At 47.6% G+C, this 21,572-nt stretch overlaps 9 protein-coding genes across 9 annotated transcripts; 2 read left to right on the top strand and 7 right to left on the bottom strand.

Annotated features, from left to right (window-relative positions):
- Window positions 1–585: 585 nt before the first annotated feature.
- On the bottom strand, window positions 586–2,394 carry J4E92_000155 (uncharacterized protein; the record flags this gene model as incomplete). Its single annotated transcript, XM_051491574.1, has 1 exon — window positions 586–2,394. The coding sequence occupies one exon, from the start codon at window positions 2,392–2,394 to the stop codon at window positions 586–588; it is 1,809 nt and encodes a 602-aa protein (XP_051357086.1).
- Window positions 2,395–4,125: 1,731 nt separating this feature from the next.
- Window positions 4,126–5,344, top strand: J4E92_000154 (uncharacterized protein; the record flags this gene model as incomplete). Its single annotated transcript, XM_051491573.1, has 4 exons — window positions 4,126–4,168; window positions 4,215–4,297; window positions 4,347–5,078; window positions 5,126–5,344. 4 exons carry the CDS (start codon window positions 4,126–4,128, stop codon window positions 5,342–5,344), a joined length of 1,077 nt encoding a protein of 358 aa, XP_051357085.1.
- Window positions 5,345–5,732: 388 nt separating this feature from the next.
- On the top strand, window positions 5,733–6,196 carry J4E92_000153 (uncharacterized protein; the record flags this gene model as incomplete). Its single annotated transcript, XM_051491572.1, has 2 exons — window positions 5,733–5,891; window positions 5,981–6,196. The coding sequence occupies 2 exons, from the start codon at window positions 5,733–5,735 to the stop codon at window positions 6,194–6,196; spliced, it is 375 nt and encodes a 124-aa protein (XP_051357084.1).
- A 121-nt stretch (window positions 6,197–6,317) lies between these two features.
- On the bottom strand, window positions 6,318–8,135 carry J4E92_000152 (uncharacterized protein; the record flags this gene model as incomplete). Its single annotated transcript, XM_051491571.1, has 3 exons — window positions 6,318–7,492; window positions 7,547–7,795; window positions 7,841–8,135. The coding sequence occupies 3 exons, from the start codon at window positions 8,133–8,135 to the stop codon at window positions 6,318–6,320; spliced, it is 1,719 nt and encodes a 572-aa protein (XP_051357083.1).
- Window positions 8,136–8,854: 719 nt separating this feature from the next.
- Window positions 8,855–9,370, bottom strand: J4E92_000151 (uncharacterized protein; the record flags this gene model as incomplete). Its single annotated transcript, XM_051491570.1, has 1 exon — window positions 8,855–9,370. One exon carries the CDS (start codon window positions 9,368–9,370, stop codon window positions 8,855–8,857), a length of 516 nt encoding a protein of 171 aa, XP_051357082.1.
- Window positions 9,371–12,198: 2,828 nt separating this feature from the next.
- Window positions 12,199–13,089, bottom strand: J4E92_000150 (uncharacterized protein; the record flags this gene model as incomplete). The annotated part of the gene is made up of 1 exon (XM_051491569.1): window positions 12,199–13,089. The coding sequence occupies one exon, from the start codon at window positions 13,087–13,089 to the stop codon at window positions 12,199–12,201; it is 891 nt and encodes a 296-aa protein (XP_051357081.1).
- Window positions 13,090–13,322: 233 nt separating this feature from the next.
- Window positions 13,323–15,037, bottom strand: J4E92_000149 (uncharacterized protein; the record flags this gene model as incomplete). Its single annotated transcript, XM_051491568.1, has 3 exons — window positions 13,323–13,826; window positions 13,876–14,156; window positions 14,524–15,037. The coding sequence occupies 3 exons, from the start codon at window positions 15,035–15,037 to the stop codon at window positions 13,323–13,325; spliced, it is 1,299 nt and encodes a 432-aa protein (XP_051357080.1).
- A 375-nt stretch (window positions 15,038–15,412) lies between these two features.
- On the bottom strand, window positions 15,413–19,930 carry J4E92_000148 (uncharacterized protein; the record flags this gene model as incomplete). The annotated part of the gene is given in 2 exon segments (XM_051491567.1): window positions 15,413–19,909; window positions 19,925–19,930. The coding sequence occupies 2 exon segments, from the start codon at window positions 19,928–19,930 to the stop codon at window positions 15,413–15,415; spliced, it is 4,503 nt and encodes a 1,500-aa protein (XP_051357079.1).
- An 890-nt stretch (window positions 19,931–20,820) lies between these two features.
- Window positions 20,821–21,314, bottom strand: J4E92_000147 (uncharacterized protein; the record flags this gene model as incomplete). The annotated part of the gene is made up of 1 exon (XM_051491566.1): window positions 20,821–21,314. A coding segment is annotated over one exon (494 nt), but the record flags the coding sequence as incomplete, so codon positions are not given.
- Between the last annotated feature and the right edge of the window lie 258 nt (window positions 21,315–21,572).

Below are 21,572 nucleotides of genomic sequence, written 5' to 3'. Positions count from 1 at the left end.
GAATTCGAAACGATTGCCTGGGGCTGATACGAGGGACCCGGTCCCACGAACGGCGTCGGAAACTCATAAGTCATGTATCCGTCCAGAATCTCTTCGGTTGTCCGATTGAGCACTCGTGGCTGCCGGGCTGGCGAAAGTATGACGTATTCGCATATCTGATCACGTAGTTCACGCGGAAGGCTCATGAGCGACGGCATTGTGCTATCGCGTCGGCCTTGAGGACCAAAGCTGGATATTGGAGAGTGAAGGCTGCCCAGGTGGGTGTTTGTGGTGGGCTCGTCATACCGGCGCACGGCTCTTGCCTAAAGGTTGGTGACGTGGGGCGGCTGCCCTGTATTGAAAAGTGGGGCAGCGCAGCACTATCCCTTTTTCGATCGCCTATTAGGAAGGAGTATAGCTTTCACCCGAGAAAAGTACAGGCTTCTCAATTGAAATCTGTACTTATTTTGCGCTACCCATGTATCATTTTCACCGACGCAGCTCTCGATTAACCTGGAGCAGGCGAAGACCCATCCAATCCGGGACTTTTACAGTGTGATAGCAATACGCCGCCAACATCGGAAGCGCTACAAAGGAAAAGTCTTGTCAAAACTTCTTCTCATCCGACCCCTTCTGCTTCATCGCGTCCGCAATCTTTCCAGCAATGGCATATACACTGGCGCTAAGATGGCCCGAGATCTGAGTCGGGAACACACTCGCATCCACAACCCGGACGTTTTGCGTCCCGTAAACCTTGCCCTCCGTATCTACCACACCACCCAGCTCCTTACTCATCATTGCGCAAGTACTCACAGGATGCGAGTTGCCATTCATGGCGCCTGTGATCCAGTCGTCCCAGACTTGATCCCTCCAATGAGCACCTTGCGGTACCGCTTCGTAACCGGGAGAGACCTCGCCTGTAGCGTCCTCCGCTAGCGGCGAAGTGGCGAAATACTCGCGGATACGGATTGCAGCAGCAGCCTGCACATACATGTCGATGGGCATCTGGAAGAAGTTTGGGTCGATACGTGGTGGTATAGTTGCATCGGCGGATTCGATGTGTATTGAGCCTCGAGAAAGCGGTATTAGGTCCCAAAGCTGCGCAATAATCTGATTTCCTGTTGGGGCCCAGAGGATCTCTATTAAGGGAACATCGCTCTCAGCAGTGAAGACTAGGTCTACTTGGTGTTGCAGAAGCCGTTCCTGAGTCTCGACGGAGATAGTATCAGGCGCGTAGTCTGCGACAATCGCTGCAGCATAAGCGCTCACATTGGCTTGGAGCTCTTCGACAAGAGCGGGAAGTTCTTTACCAAAGAGATCAGAAGCTGTCAAGAATGTAACGAAGGTAGGATAGCCTGTCCAATTCGTGGACGAGTTGAAGACCATCCCATGCTGCGGTTGATCTGGCAGGTTGGAGCCGACCGAATGGAGTGGGTTGATAGCCTTGATACCGAGAGGTTCAAGTATGGCGGGATTACCTACACCTGAGTGCTCAAGGAATGCTGGTGATCGAATGGCGCCGGCTGCGACAATGACCTCCTTGGAGGCACCGATAGTCTTCGTTACATTTCCCGCATTGATCACCTCAACTCCCGAGGCCACCACTTCCGACGTCTCGGATGATTCATCGTTCCAGATGATGCGTGCAGCAGTGGTATTGAAGAAGACCTGGAGATTGGGGCGTGACGCAACGGGGAAGTAGAAGGACCTGGCTCCATCTGCCCTCGTAGGCCCACTCACATTCTGTGTCATAGGCCACACGTCGAAACCACGCATACTACCATTGTTGGTTTCCTTATTGTAAGGAATACCCATCGCCTGGGAGGTGTCCGCGAACAATTTGGCGAAGCCTTGACGGACCAGGTATGGGGTGAAGCCAACAGCAAGCTCTCCCTCTGTTCCATGTACGCCGTCCCTGAAGGTCGCGCCCTCCTTCGAAAGCTCCTCGCTCGGCTCTTTAAAGCCTTCTTGCTTTAGGTAGTATTCGAGTAGACTCTCCCAGTTCCAACCCTCGTTGCCAAGCCCTTCCCACCCATCAATTTGCTCTTTCTCCGCGCGGATGTACGTCATTCCATTGACCGTAGTACTGCCTCCCAAAGCCTTGCCTGCCCAGTAGTTCACGCTCCGGTTCCCAGCATACTTCTGAGGTGCCGTCATGTACTTCCAGTCAATCGACGTGCCGATGAAGAGGCCGTACTCCAAGATCGACTTCGGTACGTATGAGACATTGGGATTATCGTAGCCAGAATCTCCGGCTTCGATGATGGCAACAGTGACTTCGGGATCGGCAGACAGTCGGTTCGCGACTAGAAGACCTGCGGGGCCTCCTCCAACTATAACATAGTCATATGTCTCTGGTGCGCATGTAACACGGACGACCTGGGTCAGGATGGTGAGAAGAAGAGACCACGACATGATGGGTCATGGGGATCAGGGTGCGGGATTCCTCTTGGACGCGCCGAGCCTGGCATCTCGGTCTATATACCGGACGTGTGTGTGGAGACCCCAACAAAGTAGGCCTCCCAAAATCCCCGCAACGACCGTCCACCTAGTGGGCTTGCTGGGGTTGAATTATGTCATTGGCTCGTTACGTCACTGCCAAGCATGGACCTGCGTGCCTAAGCATGTACCTTCCCGTCATAGAACTTCGATTTCAAGCGTGGTTTTGACAACGATCACGATGGGTTAGGTATATACTACAACATGTTGGAGCTTCCCGTCAACGCGCATGGATACGTGACGCTGTCCCAACCATACATCGACTAAATAGCGCTCTTCCAATGCGACTACAATGTGACATTCCATGGTACCTATGGATCCTATGATATGAGCTTTCTGAGTATCGTCTTGGACAGTCGGCCTAGATGCAGATCTCTTACCTCACTCCGCATGTTCGAGACAAAACTCCCTCAAAAGCTCGACAAAGATGATTGCTAAATCAGGAATATGAAGTCCGTTGGTGAGTGATCCATCACGTTTCTTGCGCATCGTGAATTTCATTTTTTTTCAGGATCGCCAGCCATGTCGAGCGTGAAAGATTGCTCGATCTCAAGAAGCTTACGACACCAGCCAGAGTAGACAGTAAGGCCATACTGGGAAGGGATTGCAGTTCGAAGTTTCAGTAGGCCAGACAGACGCGGTATCGAAGGACGCTCCATAGTCTGGACCAAAACTCACGTGGCCTGGAAGCATACTAAGCTCTTGGTAATCCCGCTGGCTTTACAACGGTCGGTAAGCAACAAACGGATCGTCGGGCTGCCGTTATTCTGAACCAGTCTTACGAGCGTGCAATCTCGATGATTGATCGTTGATGCGGGTTGATGCTGGCCCAAAACGGATGAGATATTCCACAATGGGTCATGCCATAGAGTAGCGATTGTCTTTCCACTCTAGTCGGGTTTTGCGGAGGTCCAGAATCCAGCGCAACATTGTTGTGTTTGCCCATTTCGCAAGTCAAACAACGTGGCTTCATGCAGAAGTCCAGGTTTGGGCAGACATAGATAATGCGATAGGGAAGTCAGAGACCATGAGAAGGACCCTTGATAAAGTGCTATGAGTGCAGCCAGGCAGCTGAAATCCAGAGTATTGTTTCCTAGGTTCTTTGCTCCAACGCGGAGTCCACCTGGACTAAGGATAGCTTCCGAGAAACTGCGAGATTTGCTTTCGCGATGCGACTGATTCCAGCCTTTATGAGTCCTAGGAGATGATTAAAAATTGATCGCTCAGATGCGTAGGGGTGGTGTTGGAGTGATGGTTCATTGCCAAGACACATGTGAACATGCCAGGGAGATGACGGCATCAGCCCTGCGGCTCAGCTTTCCCCTTTTGCGACGCGTCCGGAACACCACTCGGGCACAGCTGCCATTCGAGCAAAGACATCACGAGCGACTCGGTGACAGCGAATCATTCGGCGATAGAGTCAGCGCAAACTAATCACCCGACGGTCGGGCACCTGCGTTTGGTGTCGCGGCTGTGGAGTTACCGAGGCACATGGCTTCCCCACACGAATGACATGCGCTTCAGCCGGCGCGACGGCCGTAACGTCGCGCGTCCGAGTGTCAGATATCTGCTCGGCTCAAGGCTCCTGTGCAGTTCCCTCTCATACAACAAACTCTAAATCTTTTCTTCGGGCCATCTACAATCAGGATGCCTTTCAACACGGAGCTGACGAGGGCGCTCGGCATTAGAGGTAACTTCACCAGCACAGCAAACGAGACGGTAGCTGACAGATGTAGTGCCCGTCGTTCAAGGTGGTATGCAATGGGTCGGATACGCCGAACTCGCTTCCGCTGTTAGCAACGCAGGAGGTCTGGGAATAGTATGTCGGGCGCCCATCACGCATCAAACATATTCTCACGATGGCATAGTTGACCGCCCTTACCCAACCCACCCCCGAAGACCTTCGCAAAGAAATTCGCCGATGCCGAACGATGACCAACAAGCCTTTCGGCGTCAACCTGACGCTCCTCCCCGCCATGGTCCCCCCGGACTATGCCGCATACGCCCGCGTCATCATCGAGGAGAAAGTCAACATTGTCGAGACAGCGGGAAACAGCCCAGGGCCGGTGATTAAGCAGCTGAAGGAGGTTGGCACCATCATCCTGCACAAGTGCACTACTATCAGGCACGCACAGTCTGCGGTGAAGCTTGGCGTTGACTTCCTGTCCATTGATGGCTTCGAGTGCGCCGGACACGTTGGCGAGACGGACATTACCAACTTCATTCTGCTCAGCAGAGCTAGGCAATCATTAGGTGGTGTGCCTTTTATCGCCTCTGGAGGTTTCGCCGACGGCCAAGGTCTGGCCGCTGCGCTTTCTCTCGGAGCCTGTGGTATCAACATGGGAACGCGCTTCATGTGCACCATCGAAGCGCCCATCCACCACAACATCAAGCAAGCCATTGTCGACGCGCAAGAGACAGACACCGCACTCGTGCTCCGCCGATGGAAGAACACATCGCGACTCTTCGCCAACAAGGTTGCGCTGCAGGCTGTTGAGGTCGAGAAGACAAGCCCAACTGGCAAGTTCGAGGAAGTCGCTGAGTTCGTCAGCGGAAAGCGAGGTCGGCAAGTCTTCTTGAACGGAGACCCAGACTTCGGTGTAAGTTTACATGTCCCTTTTCGAGTGCGGTTGACTGACAAACCTAGGTATGGACTGCTGGCCAAGTAATTGGCCTCATCCACGACATCCCCACCAATCAAGAGCTCCTTGACCGCATCGAGCGCGAAGCCGTCGAGACCATGAAGCAGTCGCAATCGCTGTTCGTCGAGGAGGGCGAGAAGCCTGTCGCTGACGGCGCGTCCATAAACAAGAAGTCGAATAACCCTCAGGCTGAGGTCTGGGGTATTGGCAAGAGCAAGCTATAGATATGGATAATTTGTGTAGCATTACTCGGTTGGCACAGGGAGCGTTCTGCATGGAATAGCATTTTGATACCATGAGATCTGTTCAATTGATTGTGAGATCGTGAAAAAGTGGGAACGCTTCTCAATCGAGAGGGTTGCTTCGTCAAAGGCATAAGCAAACGCGCATCTCTCGCGTTCAAGCCAATAGCCACTTCGCCACTGCAGATACCCACGTCTCCATCTTGAGTCACTATGACGTGGAACCTGCACCATCGACTCCAGCTTACGCCATCTTAAGAAACTACTTCACAGCCGTGTGCCAAAGCATTGATCAAAGACAGATTGCTCACCACACGAAAAGCTAAACAACGAGGCCTCTCACACAAATCCCCACCGAAGCATACACACCATGTCTTCCCTAACAGGCCAAGAATCTTCAAACACCCAACCCAAGAACCCCGTCAACCCCAGCGAAGACACAGCCGGCACATTCAAGGGCGACCCGAGCGTTCCATTCAAGACCGGTCAGTCGACTGACCCTGTTGGTTTGAGCGCGTCCGTGGACAAGGTACGCTCCTCGCCTGACATGACACCTGATCCCAACCAGGCATCATACTAGACGGGTCGTATCACCCAGGAAGATACTGACAGTCATAGGCTGCACCCGGCCAACAAAACGCCTCGGGTACTTCGGAGGAGCGCCGCGGAGAAGATATAACACAAAACACTAAGCAAGAGTACGAGGGGAGTAGCAGTGTCAGTACCAAAACCGGAAGCGAGAGTTTGATTGACAGTGTGGAGAGGAGTATGCATGAGGGTGGTGAGTCTGATCGAAGTGGAGTGGATGTTGGACAGATTACTGGCGGACGATAGGTTGAAGGACTTGGTGGTATAGTAACAGCGTCACAAGTCGCTTAGATGAAATCATAATTTAACATTGCGATCTTAGCGTTTCATGTGACTGTGTTGGAAATCACCTTCTATGCCCTCTACCTCAAGATGGAGGTATACCTTGCGAACCCACATTAGCCTCAAAGATAGGCCTGAAGAGACTACATCTGTAATCAAGATCAGACTGCGGCAGCACAGTAACACCACTTCCCCTCACACCTCCAACATCGCCGAGAACACCCAAGTTCCAATCTCCTTCTACGACGGTGGCATTCTGGTCCTGATACACTCCACCTGCCGCGAAGTCATAAGCACCGACCAAAACGGTACCCTCAGCACCCGTACCAACAGCATTCCATCCAGGTCCGGCGTATGGGTTCTTCGCGAACTTGGCCCATGTACTTTGCATAAACTGTGCCAAGGCGTACTCTTGCGTCGTTGTATTAGCAAGGGGATATGTGCGGAACACGAGAGGGATTTCAGAAGCGTGGTATGCTCCGAGCTGGGGATAAGCTTGTGTATTGGCGAAAGAGGCGTTGAAGTAGTAGCGCCAGGTGGGGATACCGATGGATGCTGTTGCATTGGCCCACAGTGCTTGTGGACACTGAAATGTGATCTCAGTGACAATCTGTGAGATGACGTCGTAGCCGTTGGTCAGACCGTTGCTACCGATTGGGTATGCAGTCTCGATTGCGGGAATGAGTGCTGGTGCGGCTCCAAAGGTCGCTTGCAGGTAGGCAGTAACGTTTGTTTGGCCAACTGAGAAGACGCGGCCTTCTTGAGAGTTTGTACCTCCTAATACTGGTACATGCGCGATATCACCACTTAGGCGTTGTGCCGCTGGGTTTGATACCAAAGTGGTGTTATCAGCAACTGGGTTGAAGACGAGCGAGTTTTGGTTGATGATGGTCTGCAGAGTCGTTGCATTTGCCGCTCTTACGCAAGTCAAGTTGCTCTCATGTGTTCCTGGGCACCCGAGCGTTGCCGTGAGATTGTTCCAAGCGGAAATGCTCGATATTGCAGGAGCTGCGCGATAGCTGTACTGCCCACTTTGTAGAATGGCGGCCCGGAATGGTGGTGAACTCTCTTTTGGGAAGCTGGTCAAGAGCGCATCGATTGAGAAAGCACCCGCGCTCTCGCCGAAGATGGTGACTTTGGATGCATCGCCGCCGAAGGCGTGGATGTTGTGCTGTACCCACTCGAGGGCAAAACGTTGATCAAGGAAGCCAAGATTGCGTTCCGCTAATGGTAGTTCTGGTGAAGCAGGGAAGCCAAATACTGCAAGCTGTTAGAACTTGAACCTATGGTTATGCAGAGCTAATATTTGCCCACCATTCGTTCTGTAGTTCGTCGTCACAACGATGACATCTTCGTATGCTGCGAAACTGCTTCCGTCATATTGTTCTTGACCAGCGTTACCGAACTGCAGTGAGCCACCGTAGATCCAGAACATTACGGCTCTGCCATTGCCGCCTGCGGGAGTTGATGGTGCATAGACATTGAGGTACAAGCAATCCTCCGACTCTTCAGGTGGCGGGTTATTGAAGACAGCCTGCGTGAACTGTGAACTTGACAACGGATCTACTCCACTTAGCATATATCAAATAGCTTGTATGGTTTGCGTACATCGAAATTGTTGGATACATGCTGGTTTGAACTCGGTGGTATTGACTGGCTCTTGGAAGGGCGGTGCAGCTCGCGGTGCAGAGAATCTCTCGGGTGGTGATGCAAAGGGCACACCTAGAAACTGATGCACCGGTCCGAGTGCATGGGGAAGTGAGGTGGTCTTTCCAACTATGACACCCGCGTCAACAGTTGCGGTTGGTACATCGTGTCCGGACGCATAGTCTGCCCAGGTTGTCGTCACGCCGCTGGTTAAGAACAGGAGACCAACGGAGCCCAATGTAGAAGATAAGAACATGTCGGCGGCACTGTGGTTTTACTACCCGTGCACTGTCATCAAGCAGTATCTTGATCTCTTTATATAAGCCTTGTCTTTTCATTGACGCGAAACCGAGGTCAACACTTTCGTCGCAAGCCACCTCCAGCTTGGCGTGCATCGCGCTGTAAGGTTTCCATCCAAACAAAATCACTTCTTAGTGCGCGAAGCCGAGGCTTAGGAGCCGTCTCCGCAACTAAAAAGCATAAGAGCGTCATGGCCATCCCGTGTATGCGGTCGCTCTTGAGTAAACAGTGCAGCACGCGCTAATGACGCGTGAAGTTCGCTTGTTATCGTTCGACGGTCGCATATGGCGACCTGCTGGGGAAGAGCAGAAGGTCAAACATTGAACTCAACAGACAAGATCACACGGAGAAGCAGACCATGAGAGAAAGAAGACGCGAAGATTGTGATGAAGATGCGGGACGCGCAGGTCATTGCGGGGTGCGTCTCGCTTCCGGTCACCCCCGGCTCCCAGTCCCAGCCACCAAAGCCTCGCGACTGCCTGCCCATCCATCATCGCTACCGGGAACGCCAATTTTTCATCCATACTAGACCTCTACGCCGATAACAATCTCAACCACCATCAGGAACTGCTCAGTTTTGATCCGATTCGGCAAGATTGTCATTACTACGAACTACCGCCCCTAGACGCCTGCGCCTACCCAAAGGATCGTCCGCCGCGCTCTTGCCATCGTTCCTCACAACTTCTCGATGGGTCTCTCATTCGCACTCGCGTCACGAAGGTAGAAGAGCAAGTTGGGGGCTCTGTTGGGGTCTGGCGGCTCGCCGCTGTAGAATATCCTTATCCCAGCAATTACCTTACGGCCAAGTTGGTCTCGATGCTGAGCAAGTAACCAAGCTACACCTGCACCGTGGGCTGTGCCCAGCAGAGCGATAGCATGGTCACTGGTCATGTCTAGGTATAGTCCCGACCGCGTACAAGCCTGTGACTGGCGAGGTGGTGCGTCGAGAATATTACTAATGATAGCTAAAGTATCTTCGTTCGAGATGTTTTCTCTCATGATGAACTTGAGATCACGTACTTCTTCCTGGTCGAGTTGAGAATGGACCCATTGGTGGAAAGCTATATCGGACCAGTGCTTCAACGAGGGTAACAGAGCGGCCGCCAGCGATTTCAACTCCTTGGCCTTGTATGTCGGGCTGTAGCTGTAGTTCGCTACGAGAATTCCAGCTTCGAAGTTGATTTCGGACATGAACCTCACTTCGCTTGCGGCTACAATTGTTTCGCCAGTGATGACGTCTTTTGTGTAATCGTCTGTAACATTAATGAAGTGAGAGTTAGAACCTTGAATATCGAGACTGTCCAGCTTTTTTGACAGGCTAGAGACAGATCGAGGCCTTGTTGTTCTCTTGTATCCTATTGCTCTTACTTCCTTAGGCGTGAAGTATAGGCTTTGCGTAACAGCAGACATAATAATTATTTAATTATTTATAAGTTTCTATATAAATAAAAAACTTATAAATTAGTTAAAAAAGAGTTCTTTAAATATATTTTTAATATTTTAAAAAAGTTATAAGCTTAAAAAAGTTACTATTTTATAAGTAGTTTATTAGTAAACTAATTCTATAGCGTAAACTAGTCTAAAAAAAGTAAGGTCTATTACTAGTATATAAAAAAACGTATTTCTAAAAAAGTTAAAATTTTATATTTAGAGGTATAGGCGTTAAGTAGACTAAAGCTTAGATTTTTAGTACTACTACTTTTAGTATAGTTAAAGCTTTTAAAATTTAGAGTAGTAAGATAACTATTTTATAAATACTAATATCTACTTATAGTAAAGAGAATTATAATATAATTATATATTCTTAATAGCTTATAACTAATAAAGCTATAGATTATAAAGTAATAAAATACTAAATTTTTTAGTAAGTAAAATTATACTTTTATATATATACTCTCTATTCTTATTCTACTACTTATAATAAATTAGAGATCTAAAAACTTATTAAAGATATAAATAGTAGCTTAAATCTAATACTAAAGCTATACTAATACGTACACTAAATAAGCTCTAACTATATCTCTACTTATATCTTTTTTATAAGTTCTTCTAGTGTTAGTAAGTCTACTACACTAAAGCTTAATTAAGCCTCTTTATTATTACTATATTAATTACTTTTCTCTTAAACGCGCTACTTTATAAGTTCTTTTAAAATTATTATCTTAAAAGCTATTATAGAAGCTATTATAAACTATTTTATTTATACTATACTAAAGACTATTATAAGTACTCTAAAGAGCTACTTTACTAGTATAAAGCTATACGCTAAGCCTATTAATATTTCTATTATACTTATTTTTATTATACTTATCTTTATTATACTTATTTCTTTTACCTCTATTTTTATTATTCTTATTATATATATAACTAGCGTAAGACCTTCTATTATTTTTTTTTTTTAGTTTTACTTTTAAAAAGCTTATTAGTAAAATATATAAGCTCTTTAGTAAATATAGCCTACTTTTAAAGTAATAAAAAGAGTATTTTATTTATAATTTTACTAAAATATACTTAATTACTTACGCTATTTATATTTATAACTAAGTATATAAAGTAAGATTAATATTAAGCTTATAGCTTTTTTTAGCTCTTAAGAATACTATACTTTAGTAAAAGAATGCTTTAGCTAAGATACTTTATAAGAGTAATAAGAGCTAAAATAATAAAAATATAGTATTTATAGCTTATCTTATATAGTTAAATACTATTTACTAAATAGTAGATATAATAAACTACTATAAGTTCTATTAATACCTAGGCTATAAGAAAATAGTTATTATATTATAGTTATTAAAAAATATATACTATAAAGCTATTATAGTATTTACGTTACTACTATATTATATAGTTTTTAATTACTATTTAAGCTTCTAGAAGTTATATAAATAAAAGTAGTATTAGTTTAAAGTCTTAGTACTAATAGTAATATACTCTAAGTTTATTAAAATCTACTAGTAGTTCTAAGACTAATAGCTAAGCGTCTTTTAATATCTTTTTATTAAATAAAGTTTATAAAATTAGGTATAAAGCACTAATTTTATAAGTAGTATAGTATATACTATAGTACTCTAAATAAAGAAAGTCTTATAAGTAAAGCTATTACTTAGTAATAAGTTTATAAAAAGCTTATATATTTAAAAAATAATATATTTAATAATAAAAAATAAAGCTAAGATAACTATACTAATAAAATATCTATATATAGCTATATTTCTTAGCTAACTTTAATAGTATTAGAATATAGTATATAAAATTAATAATTAATTCTATATAAAAATATTTTTTAGTAATATAATTTATAAGTATAATTTAGTATAAGATAAAAGCTAAAAAATCTACTTTTATATACTAAAAAATAAAGCGCTACTTTAGTAGTTTAAGAAATAAAATAAAAGCTCTTTTATAATTAAAATAAATAAAGTTTTAATAATATTTTAAAAAATAAAATAGCTAAAGCCTAGCTAGATAAAAAAATTAATACTTTAACTATACTTTTTAATAAAATTTTAAAGAAAGATTAAAATTTAAGTATAAAAGAGCTAGCTTTTATAATAATTATTAACGCTAGTAATAATTAAGTTATTTTAAAAATACTAGTATATACGTAAGAAGTTTTTAAAACTTATACTAGTTTAATTATTAAGTATAAGTAATAAGTGCTAAGTAGAATAGGTAGTTAGAGTTATTACATTATTTATTAAAATTAGTAACAGTAGATCTGCTATGTATTATTTTAAGCATCTTCTTGCCTTTCTCTACAGTAGTGTTGTAGTTTAGATTACTAATTTGTGAATTTATTGTTGTAGGCATAGCTTACTGTAAAATGTTATAGAGAAAGAGAGGAAGCGAGTGTTCTTTATATATGAGGCTAGTGAAACAATGTCTTCTACCTTCCACGAATCTCTAGTGGATCAAGCACGGGCTAGTTTCATGAGTGTTCTACTGTCTGCCATCTCATTGTCCGCGTGGCCTAACACATTGCTAGAGCAACGCTCATTCTGCCCTCATAGCGACTTCCTTTAATCACCTTCCTCGCTGCCTAGCTTCGTGATGACGACGTCGCGAAGGTGGAACACCAAACTTGGAACTATCGTCTTGCTATTATGCCAGATTTCTCGACAGTCCACCGTTATCTTGTAAACTGTCTTGTGGCCCAATTGCTGCTTATGCTGTATGAGCAACCAAGCGACTCCGGCTCCATTCGGTGTCCCTAGAAAAGCGGCTACTTCATCCCGGTCGTCAACGTCGAATGAGTACGAGCCTGATGCCTTGGGATGGGCTTCTTGTTTGATATGATGGATGACGGCTTTTGTCTTTTCGTTTGTTATGCTCATTCGCATCACATAACGTAGGTCGGATGAGTCCGTGTTACGGCAGGCCCATTGCAGGTATGCGACATCTGACCAGTACTTCAGGCTAGGGACGCCCTCGCCGACATTATTCTTCTCCGTAGACTTGTGGCCGGCTTGTTTAAGTAGAGCGTTCTCGGCATCCGCTTTCGCTTTTCTCCAATCATGCATAGGACTGTACGTGTTCATGGCTGCAATCATACCACCGGAAGTGTTGATGACTGAGTCGAAGCGTATCTGCATCTCAAGTCCTTCTTGTAGCGATTCTTCGATTGGTGCAACGCCGTGGTGTTCATGTGAAACAGGGATATTACTTGAAGTATTTATTCCAAGGTCCTCCAACAGTCGCGCCAGAATTTTGGAATCGTCCCCGGAGGACCGCTCAACCCAATTGTTCTCCAAGAGATCTTCGTAGTTGAGGTATTCGCTTTCAGTTGGCGTATCTGTGTTTTTGAGTAAATTACCAAGCTCATCAAAGCTAGCTTCCAGCATCTGTAACATCAATTCACCTTTCTTGCAAGCCGCCTCGTAACGCGTTGCCGGACTGACTGAGGTTGTCATTGGAGAGGGCGCTAGTTATAGAAGTGTCGCATGCGGGTCGTGGTAGTGCTAAGTATGTTGCCATTCAGATGCATTTATGAGTTCCTTAAGTATGAGACGTTGAGCGTCACGCGCATCGTCAACATACGGTATGACGCGAAGCAGCTGACATGTAGCCTAATCTGTTCCACCCTTTGTCTAGCCCCCTCCATGTAAAGTGAATGCACATACAATACTCCCACCTGACCCCCACTCTACACAATCCAAAACAGCAAAGTCGGCCATCTAAACAAATCATCCTTCTTCGCCGCATGAAACAAAGTGACTTTCTCAATATGCTTCTCTCCAAACGCTTTCTTATGTTGAACAAGCATCCACGCAACACCGGCTCCATTCGGCGTCCCTAAGATCGCCTTCCCTTCTTCAGTGTCCATCCCGAACGTGATACCAGGCCACATCTCATATGTAAACGTGACGTGCTTGCTAATAATCCTATTAAGCACCAGAGAAGTCTCGGCGTTCTGAATCTGGACGCGGAAGACGTAGTTGAGCGGAATTGGCCGTATAGGTGGTTCGGGGAAAGAAGAAAGGTATTGCAGAAACGCTACGTCTGACCAGTGTCGCAGTGACGGTAGTTCTATAGCTTCTTCTTCCCATTCGTCATCGAACTTCGCTGCATGTGCAGGACTGAGATTACTGTCTGCGATCAAGACACCAGCGTATGGGTTGCTGACTTGAGAAAAGTAGCCATGTGTTGTCTGATAGCTCGTTAGAACGTGCTTACTTCAAAGCTACCGCGAAACGTACTGTATCGTCTTCTGTCGCTTCTGCTCCGTCGCGGTCATGCACATGGTGTGTTCTGATATTCTCTCCGCCATCATACACCATCCTGTCGCTGACGCCCAGATCGCAGAGCGCGTCGGCCATGCAGTCGATTTCAAAGAATTTGTCTTGAGGCTTTAGAAGATAGCCATGTTGGGCTAGTTCTTGTACCTCCTCGTATGCGCTTTGAACGTGTGTCTTGTCTTTTGCGGCCAGTATCTGGAGTAGCCTAGTACCCTTCACGACGGCGGCCTCGTAGTCTTGATCTATCGTCAATTTTGTCATGGTAGGGACCTATTCGTGGATGAAGGAAGGGAATGTTCCAAGAGAAAGGTGAGAGAAGAGAACAGGGTTATGGAATCACTCCCCCACTTGAGAGTCAAATAACAGTGTTTGCTCGACCGAGCTTTACTTCACTCACAGTGTCACACGAGCGCAGATCATTCGTTACTCCGCAGCTCCTGACCGCACTGCCACCTTGTTGCGCCTACAGCATACCTCCGCCCCATGTTTGGCTATCCCGTGTCACTTGTCCTCACCCACTTTGCCCTGCTCGCCATCTTCCTTCGCACCTTTAACACCGTCAGGCCCAGTACTCCATCCAAGCACAACACAAGGACGCGGAAAACTAACCGAACATACTGCCCCCACCACCGCCCATCCTCCCTCCCCTCTGCGCCTCCCTAACCAACCACTCCCTCAAAAAGTCCTTATTCCGCATCTCTTCGGGCCGCGTCAACCTCGTATCAAATTGCGCCTCCTGTCTTGAAAACGCCAATAGCGTCGGCATACTACTGATGCGGTATTTTATAGGCAAATCCTCAATCAACGTGCTGTCCATCAACACTTCCACAAAGCCCAGTCCGCCTTCCCGCTCCCCGATCTTTTCTTCTTCGATGAGTTGGCGGATGAGCGGCTTGATGGCTTGGCAAGTTTGACACCAGGTCGCAGTCCAGAAGGTTATTAGAGATCGGTTGTCGGATGCGTTGAGGAGTGTGAGTGTATGGAGGTCGTTGGGTTGGCGGATGGGGTCGAAGATGCGGTTGGTGTGCGAGCGCGACGAGGGGTTTAGGAGAGAGAAGGCGCGTTTGGAGGGGCTTGGGAAGGCATTGAGGCGGATGGTGGAGAGAAGGGTTGGTCGTAGCATTTTGGCGGTTTGTGGGGTTGTGTTGGGGGTCGTAGATGGGATGGTGGAGGTTTGGGGTTCGCGGATCGCGACGCGTGAAGGTTTTGGGGCTACGTCATCGGTTGCCGGGAGCTTGGGTCCACATGTCATCGCGTCTTCACGTTTGTTCACGCCCTTACATCTCCACAGCTGTGTTACGTATCATCCATTCATCTCTCATTTGCGAATACATGTTGTACATTCTCCTAGCGTCTAGGCACCTTCTTGCTCAATCATGATACGATCGATCTGATCCAAATACACGCAGCCATAATGCCAGCTATCTCGAATACGTTATACATCTACTACAAATCACAGCGACAAAAGAAATATTCGGGCTGTAATACTGGGCTCGTGTTAGTACGCGTCGAGAAAAGAGAGGCCGTTCGACAGCCTTTGTCTCTTGCTTCGACGCGGCGCGTCGGCCGCAGTAACATGTCTTCCATCCCGCCCAGCGGCTACATCATCCCACAGAGCGAGACCGTCGCTACCATCGTCGCGCAGTTTTCTTTTAGCATTCCTCCGATTTTCAGGGAAGTCTGATTTCATATCCTCGAACTCTCGCGCTAACCCTTCCTCTTCTTCTTCCTCTTGGATAGGAACAAAGTTGGTATTGTGGTCATAAGGTGTGTCTGTCGGCGGTAATGTACCAAGAGCAGTGTCTACAAGTGCATATTCTCTGATCCTCACATCCAGCGCACTCTCATTGGTTTGAGCACAAGTGAACTTGAACCGGCGAGACTCTGGTACGTCGTCTGCACTCGTCTCTATCGTAAGCCTTTTGCTGATAAGGAATTCGGCAAGCGTACGCCAGTCTAGTAAGCCAGCGGTGGCCATTTGAGCGAGTCTGTAGATCAGATTATATCCGTTCTCTTTGTAAATTGCGTCTCCTTTGGGATGAAGGCCCAAGGCGATTATCCAAGCGTTGATCACCGTGTGATGTCCGCATTGCCAGCCGCCGTTTTGCTGCTGAGGCACTTGTATATCAGAAGGAATCTCCCTGGGTGGAACAACATCCCAAACACGGCGATGGTCTGACCACTTGAGGCGTTTATGAGCCTTGCTGATACGCTCCAAAAAGAATCCTTGCACGTCTTTGAAGATTCTCTGACAGCTGTCGATGAATACTATCTCGAAATGCGTTTCGCCTGGATAATCGTCGGTCTCGTCGTTGAACGATTCTTGGATCAAGACGAGGAGCGTATGGCCTTCAGCTTGGCTGTTAGTAGGGGGCTTCCATTTCATACCCTTTCCCTTCGCCCAGTTCTTCAACTCATCCAACAGGCCACCGCTACTGACTACCAAAGGCATCAACCAAGCCCTTCGAGGGCGCGAAAGCACCAGATTGTCGAAGGAATTCTTGTCGGAATCATTGGAACAGAGGGCGAATGCCAGACTGGCGGACGTTGCCAACGTAAAGCCTCCAGCGAAGAGGCTCGAAGAGTTTGTACGCCCATGGGCATCAGATTGGAGATTATCGATGGCCTCCAGAACCGACACGATGGCCAAATTCACTTCAGAATCGTGTAGGGGTTGTTTCCAGTCATGCTTGGCCGACTTTGTAACCCCAACGCCGATATCCCCGAAACATTGCCGTACGTCATGTTTTTGCATGAGGAGGACATAAGTCTGATAGACATCTCTTACCCTTGCTGCAAATGTGTCCTTATAATGTTTTCCCACCTCAGCAAAGTGGTTTTCGAGGTGAACTCGTAAACTTTGTATCAATGTATCTCGTGTCATTTCGGCGATAGACCCTGGGACGGAGTTGAGAAATCTTTCGCAGGCTATCCCCCACGAGCCATCATGAGCTTCTTCCAATTGGGAGCTGTCATGGTTGACATTCAGGATGCCCAGCTGCTGAAGGCGAGGTACAAACTTCGATTTGCTTGAACCCGTCCATTCGTCGGAAGGGAAGCCGCCAGCCTGGCTGTGTGATGAACCATTGAGGCCTGGAACGCGATTACAGCGTCGCATTCTCGCATTTTCTTCAGGCGTGGGCTGCTGCCGCTCTTGCCAGTATATCAGCTCTATAGCACCAAGACTTCCCAAATCTTCTACCATTCTGTCTTCGTTTTGTATGGCATGAGTTTGGGTAAAACGCCTGTTCTCGGGTACAGAGCCATTCCGTACGATATCATGGCATCGTAGAAAAGCAAAAATGAGTTTCCAGTCTGCGTGACCCAAACGCGCAAGACTGATAACATCATACAACTCATCGAAGAACGGTTTTGTCCATTTAAGTCGCACCGCAGGATTGAGCTCCAAGCCTAGCGCCAGTCCCCAGGCGTTGAGCATTACGAAATAGCCACATTCATTCGTACTCGGTTGAAGAGCGGTTTTGACCCAAGTTGCATGAGAAGGCTTGGCGTTCTTGAAAGTAGCTTCATCTGGGAAATGTCGCCTGTACCAAGCCGTACGACATACTACCCTCCAGGCTATCTCGAAGATGTGGTTACGTTGAAAAGCGTTGTAATGGTAGAACAACGAGTCGAGAACCGATATTTCGGGTAAGCCCTTTTCGTTCAGCTGCACAATTACCAGGACGAAATGACTTTCTGAGTACAATGGCATGAGTAGAGGACGGCCGGGTCGAAGTGCGGGAGTCACGCTGGCGCCAACACCTTTACATAACTCAACAGTTGCCGGCGACACAACGCTGTAACCCTCTTCGATACTCTGCGTGTCGTTGATAGCCAAAGTGACCGCAGCGGTGTGCATGGCCACCTCCTCGTCGGATAGCCATTTCCCAAACTCGGTCGTTACTCTTTCGCCACTTCTAAAGGTTTTCACCTCTTCCTTGACTTTGTCGTTTGCCAGCAAGTTCTGCAATGTGCGACGAAGATGTTCGCATGGTTGGAAGTCTTTGGCTGATGCGTCGTAGCGCTTCCGTATCTCTTCACGGGAAAGCGTTTTGTCAAAAGTGCTGAGACGTTGAAGTTCTGGGATGCGAGCGACTTCGTCAAAGAGGCTCAGGTCCTTCGGGATGGGATTGTCGTCCGCAGGTGGATCCACCACACCTGCTACAACATGCCCACCTGTGGTGACTAGGGCTCCTGTCTTCGGGTCTTTTGCCGAGTTAGGCAACTGTGCAGGATTTGCAGCTGGACTTGCAGCTGGACTTGCAGCTGCATCTGTAAGTGGATTTGCGGTTGGGTTTGCAAGTGGATTTGCATTGGGGTCTGTAGGTGTAGTATGCAAATGTCTGGTGTACTTTCCAGATTTGATCAGCTCGGGTATACGTGCTCTTCTTTCAGGTCCGTCGTAATCATCCCATGGGAAGACTTCGTTGTGCGCTAATCCTGTGTTCACCGAAACCGAAAAGTGTGGGTATCTGAGAATGTGATGCGGCAGTTTCGCCATCATTGAGTTGTAATTCTGTCCCCAGGCCTTTCTTCTCCGTTTCTGCAACATGGTCTTGCTTTCTTTGAACTTTCGCCGCTCACTAGCATCGACGTTGCGACGAGATTTGAATCGTCGCTCCGATGGAGGTGCTTGGTCTGACAGAGTGTAGCCAACGCAGCGCAAGAACGCCCAGATCAGCTTCCAGTCTGCATGTCCGTCTTTGATAGCTTCGATTAGGCATGAAGCTTGGGTAAAAAAATCTTCTTTAGGTTGGAAGTCATTGTTGATAGGTAGACCGAGTAGTACAGCCCACGCGCTGATGACTGTGAAGTAGCCAGATGTTTCAATACGCGTTTGCTGGGGCCCATCTATCCACTTCAGTGTCAGTATCTCGTTATCCGGGAACTCTTCCTTTTCAGCTGTCAATAGGCCACTTGATTTCAGTTGCTCATGGATTTTGGCGCGCTCGCCTGTCGTCATTGTCCATGGCGCAGAGTCAATTACACGTGTGACGGCGACGTATTCGCTGTCCTTGCTCTTGCCTGTTTTTCTTTTGTCCGGTCTGCTCTTGCCTACTTCGCTCTCGATCGTATCGCTCTTGCGGGCTTCACTTGCGCTGGCCTTGAGCTCGTATTGGAGAACCACTAATATGAAATGTCCTTCATGCTGGTGAGACACCAAAACTACTCTGTTGCGGTCTCCCTGTGTACCTGAGAAAGACACGGTACCGGCAAATTCTGCGAACGAGAATCCGTGGTTAGATGAGAGCAAATCATTGATAGATCGCATGACAGCCTTGATACCACTGGTGACCTCTGATTCTGATAATTGGAGGATGCTCGCTCCCTCTTCATCGCCCTCGGTACTTGTTGCAATCAGATTCGAATCAATGAGTGTCTTGAGCTGCTCACGAAGATGCACGCAAGGTTCAAAGTCTCTCGGGGCTGGGTCAGTATCCAGATGCGGATTCGGCGGCGAGAGGAAGAGATCACTTTCATTGAGACCATCGTCCGGTTGATCCTCTGTCCTCTTGAAGTTCCATTGGCCATCACGGACGATGGAAGTGAGGTTGGTCCGTTCGAGCTCGCTTAGTGAATCTGCAGCGAAGGCTTGATCATGGCGCATTCCATCCTCGAGTCCCAAAGTGACCAGCTCCATATCGATCTTCTTGCCTTCGGCGGCGGCGTCTGCTGCCGTTTGGCGAGCAATTAGATTCTGGAAGGAGCGGTTACAAAGATCAAATCGCCTTGATAAATGCGGGAGATTTGCCTCTTCATCATTCTCGCTGCCCTCGCTGGGCTTAACGAATCCGGTGCAGCGGAAAAAGGCGAGCAATACCCTCCAGTTCAACGTGTCTTGAAGGGCCAGATCGAAGATTTGTTGGGCCCGGATGAAGAACGATTCGTGACCATGAGCGCTGGGTGTGAACGACGGGTTCGGTGCGAGGCCCATCGCCAGCGCCCACGCGTTCAAGACAGTGTACGTAAAGCTTCCATCGCCTGTCGTGATCTGAGCAGCCGGTACCCACATCGTGGCCTCGGGCAGGTTTTCTTCTATTTGATCTAACGAGTCAAAGACATGCCGCCACCATGTGGAGTTTCGCAACGTCTCCCTGATGTGTTCATCGATGGCTTTGCGACTATACAGCGTTGATCTCCACGTCATTGGATCTAGGACTTCGAGTGTGATGTGCTTGTCGGCGTGTATTCGAGCAGCGAGCAATAGATGGTTCCCATCCACCTCGATTGGTTGCAACAGCGTCCTTCCGGGTCTGAAATTCTGTCCCTCATGCTGGTAACTGAATCCGGTAGCTTCTTGCTGTCGATAGTTCACAGAAGCAAGAACTCTGGGAACGAGCTCGCGATATCGACTTTGTTGATGAGACAACAGCTGAGCTCGCATATACGCATCAAGATCTTTGATCGGCTCTCCTTCATCGGTGAATGTGTCGACGAAGTCATCCTCTGACTCCTCTTCTACCTCTTCTGCGATGCCCGGGTTTCCCAATCCCGCTGGCGGTGGTGGAGCTCCAATAGGCCTCCATCTCACCCTCGTATTTCCCAAAGCAACATCCCCATTTCCATCGCGACGATCGAGCTCTTCTTGAGGTACCGCCCTGTGTGAGAAAGTGTCTTTTAAGCTTGCTGCAGTTCTGAAGAAGAACGCTGGTTGTGACAGTAGTTCAATGATCGCGTACCCTTCGAGCGGCCCAATGTAAAAAGGCATGGACGAGGAGTCGTTGCTGTTGGTGTATGTAGTTCCGTTTACTGTGACTGACGTATTGAGAGGGAGTTGAATGAAGTAACCGGCTGGGCTGCCATCCTCTGATGAGTTCCGTCGGATAAAATCTACATGCGCAGTCACATCGTTCACAGTCCTAAATCCAATCAGCTTGGCGGCAACGAGCCACGTATCTGCACTTACACTTCCAAACGTTGGTCTTCATTTAGAACAAAAGTAGCGTTGTCCTCCGCTCTTGAGAGCACTACTGCAATGTTTGCGTCATCGCCAAACTGCTGCTGGAAATGAGTGATGCTATGGCCCTCTTCCTTATCAATACTTCTACTCTTGATATCGTTGAACAGGTTGCGCAAAGACGCGCTGGGCCTGTACTTGTCTCCCGCTCGCAGATCTTTGCCTTGCTTTTGGAATACTGGCGTCCGGAATTGCGGATCTAACAAAGGTGCTTGTTGCGGACTTATCTCTTCTCGCGCTTTCTCATAGAGGATTTGGGCATACTCGGCTGCGCATTTCTCTTTGTAGATGTTCTTTCCCTTTTCTTTTGGTATGAACCAGTTGACATCGGTCTTGGTTGTATCGTCATCAGGAGTATCCTCTGATCTGGTCTTCTTCGCCTTGGGTGGGTCGTCACCATGTCCTGTCTTCTTCCGTTTTGGAGACATCTTGATAGAACCTCGATACCAATGGATGTGAAGTGTCAGACAAGAATAGAATTCATGGACATGAGATTGGAACTTTGACCCATGCAGATGTCGCGTCGGATATATGCTGGGTATGTGTTCTTTGAAGAATGGCCCTTTGTCTACAGAGGACAAGAAGAACATGCCGGGTTTGCCAACATCACCCATGCTGTGTTAGTTATCTGAACAAAGGGAGATACCTAGCCGTCTTCCACCAGCAGGACAGTAATTAGAGAAAACCGTGCCAACAT

The sequence above is a fragment of the Alternaria infectoria genome, assembly GCF_024043175.1.
Source record: "Alternaria infectoria strain BMP 0036 chromosome Unknown scaffold_1, whole genome shotgun sequence".
NCBI classification, from domain to species: Eukaryota; Fungi; Ascomycota; class Dothideomycetes; order Pleosporales; family Pleosporaceae; genus Alternaria; species Alternaria infectoria.
The sequence above is the reverse complement of the archived record's forward strand: the minus strand, read 5'-3'. Positions and strand labels throughout refer to the sequence as shown.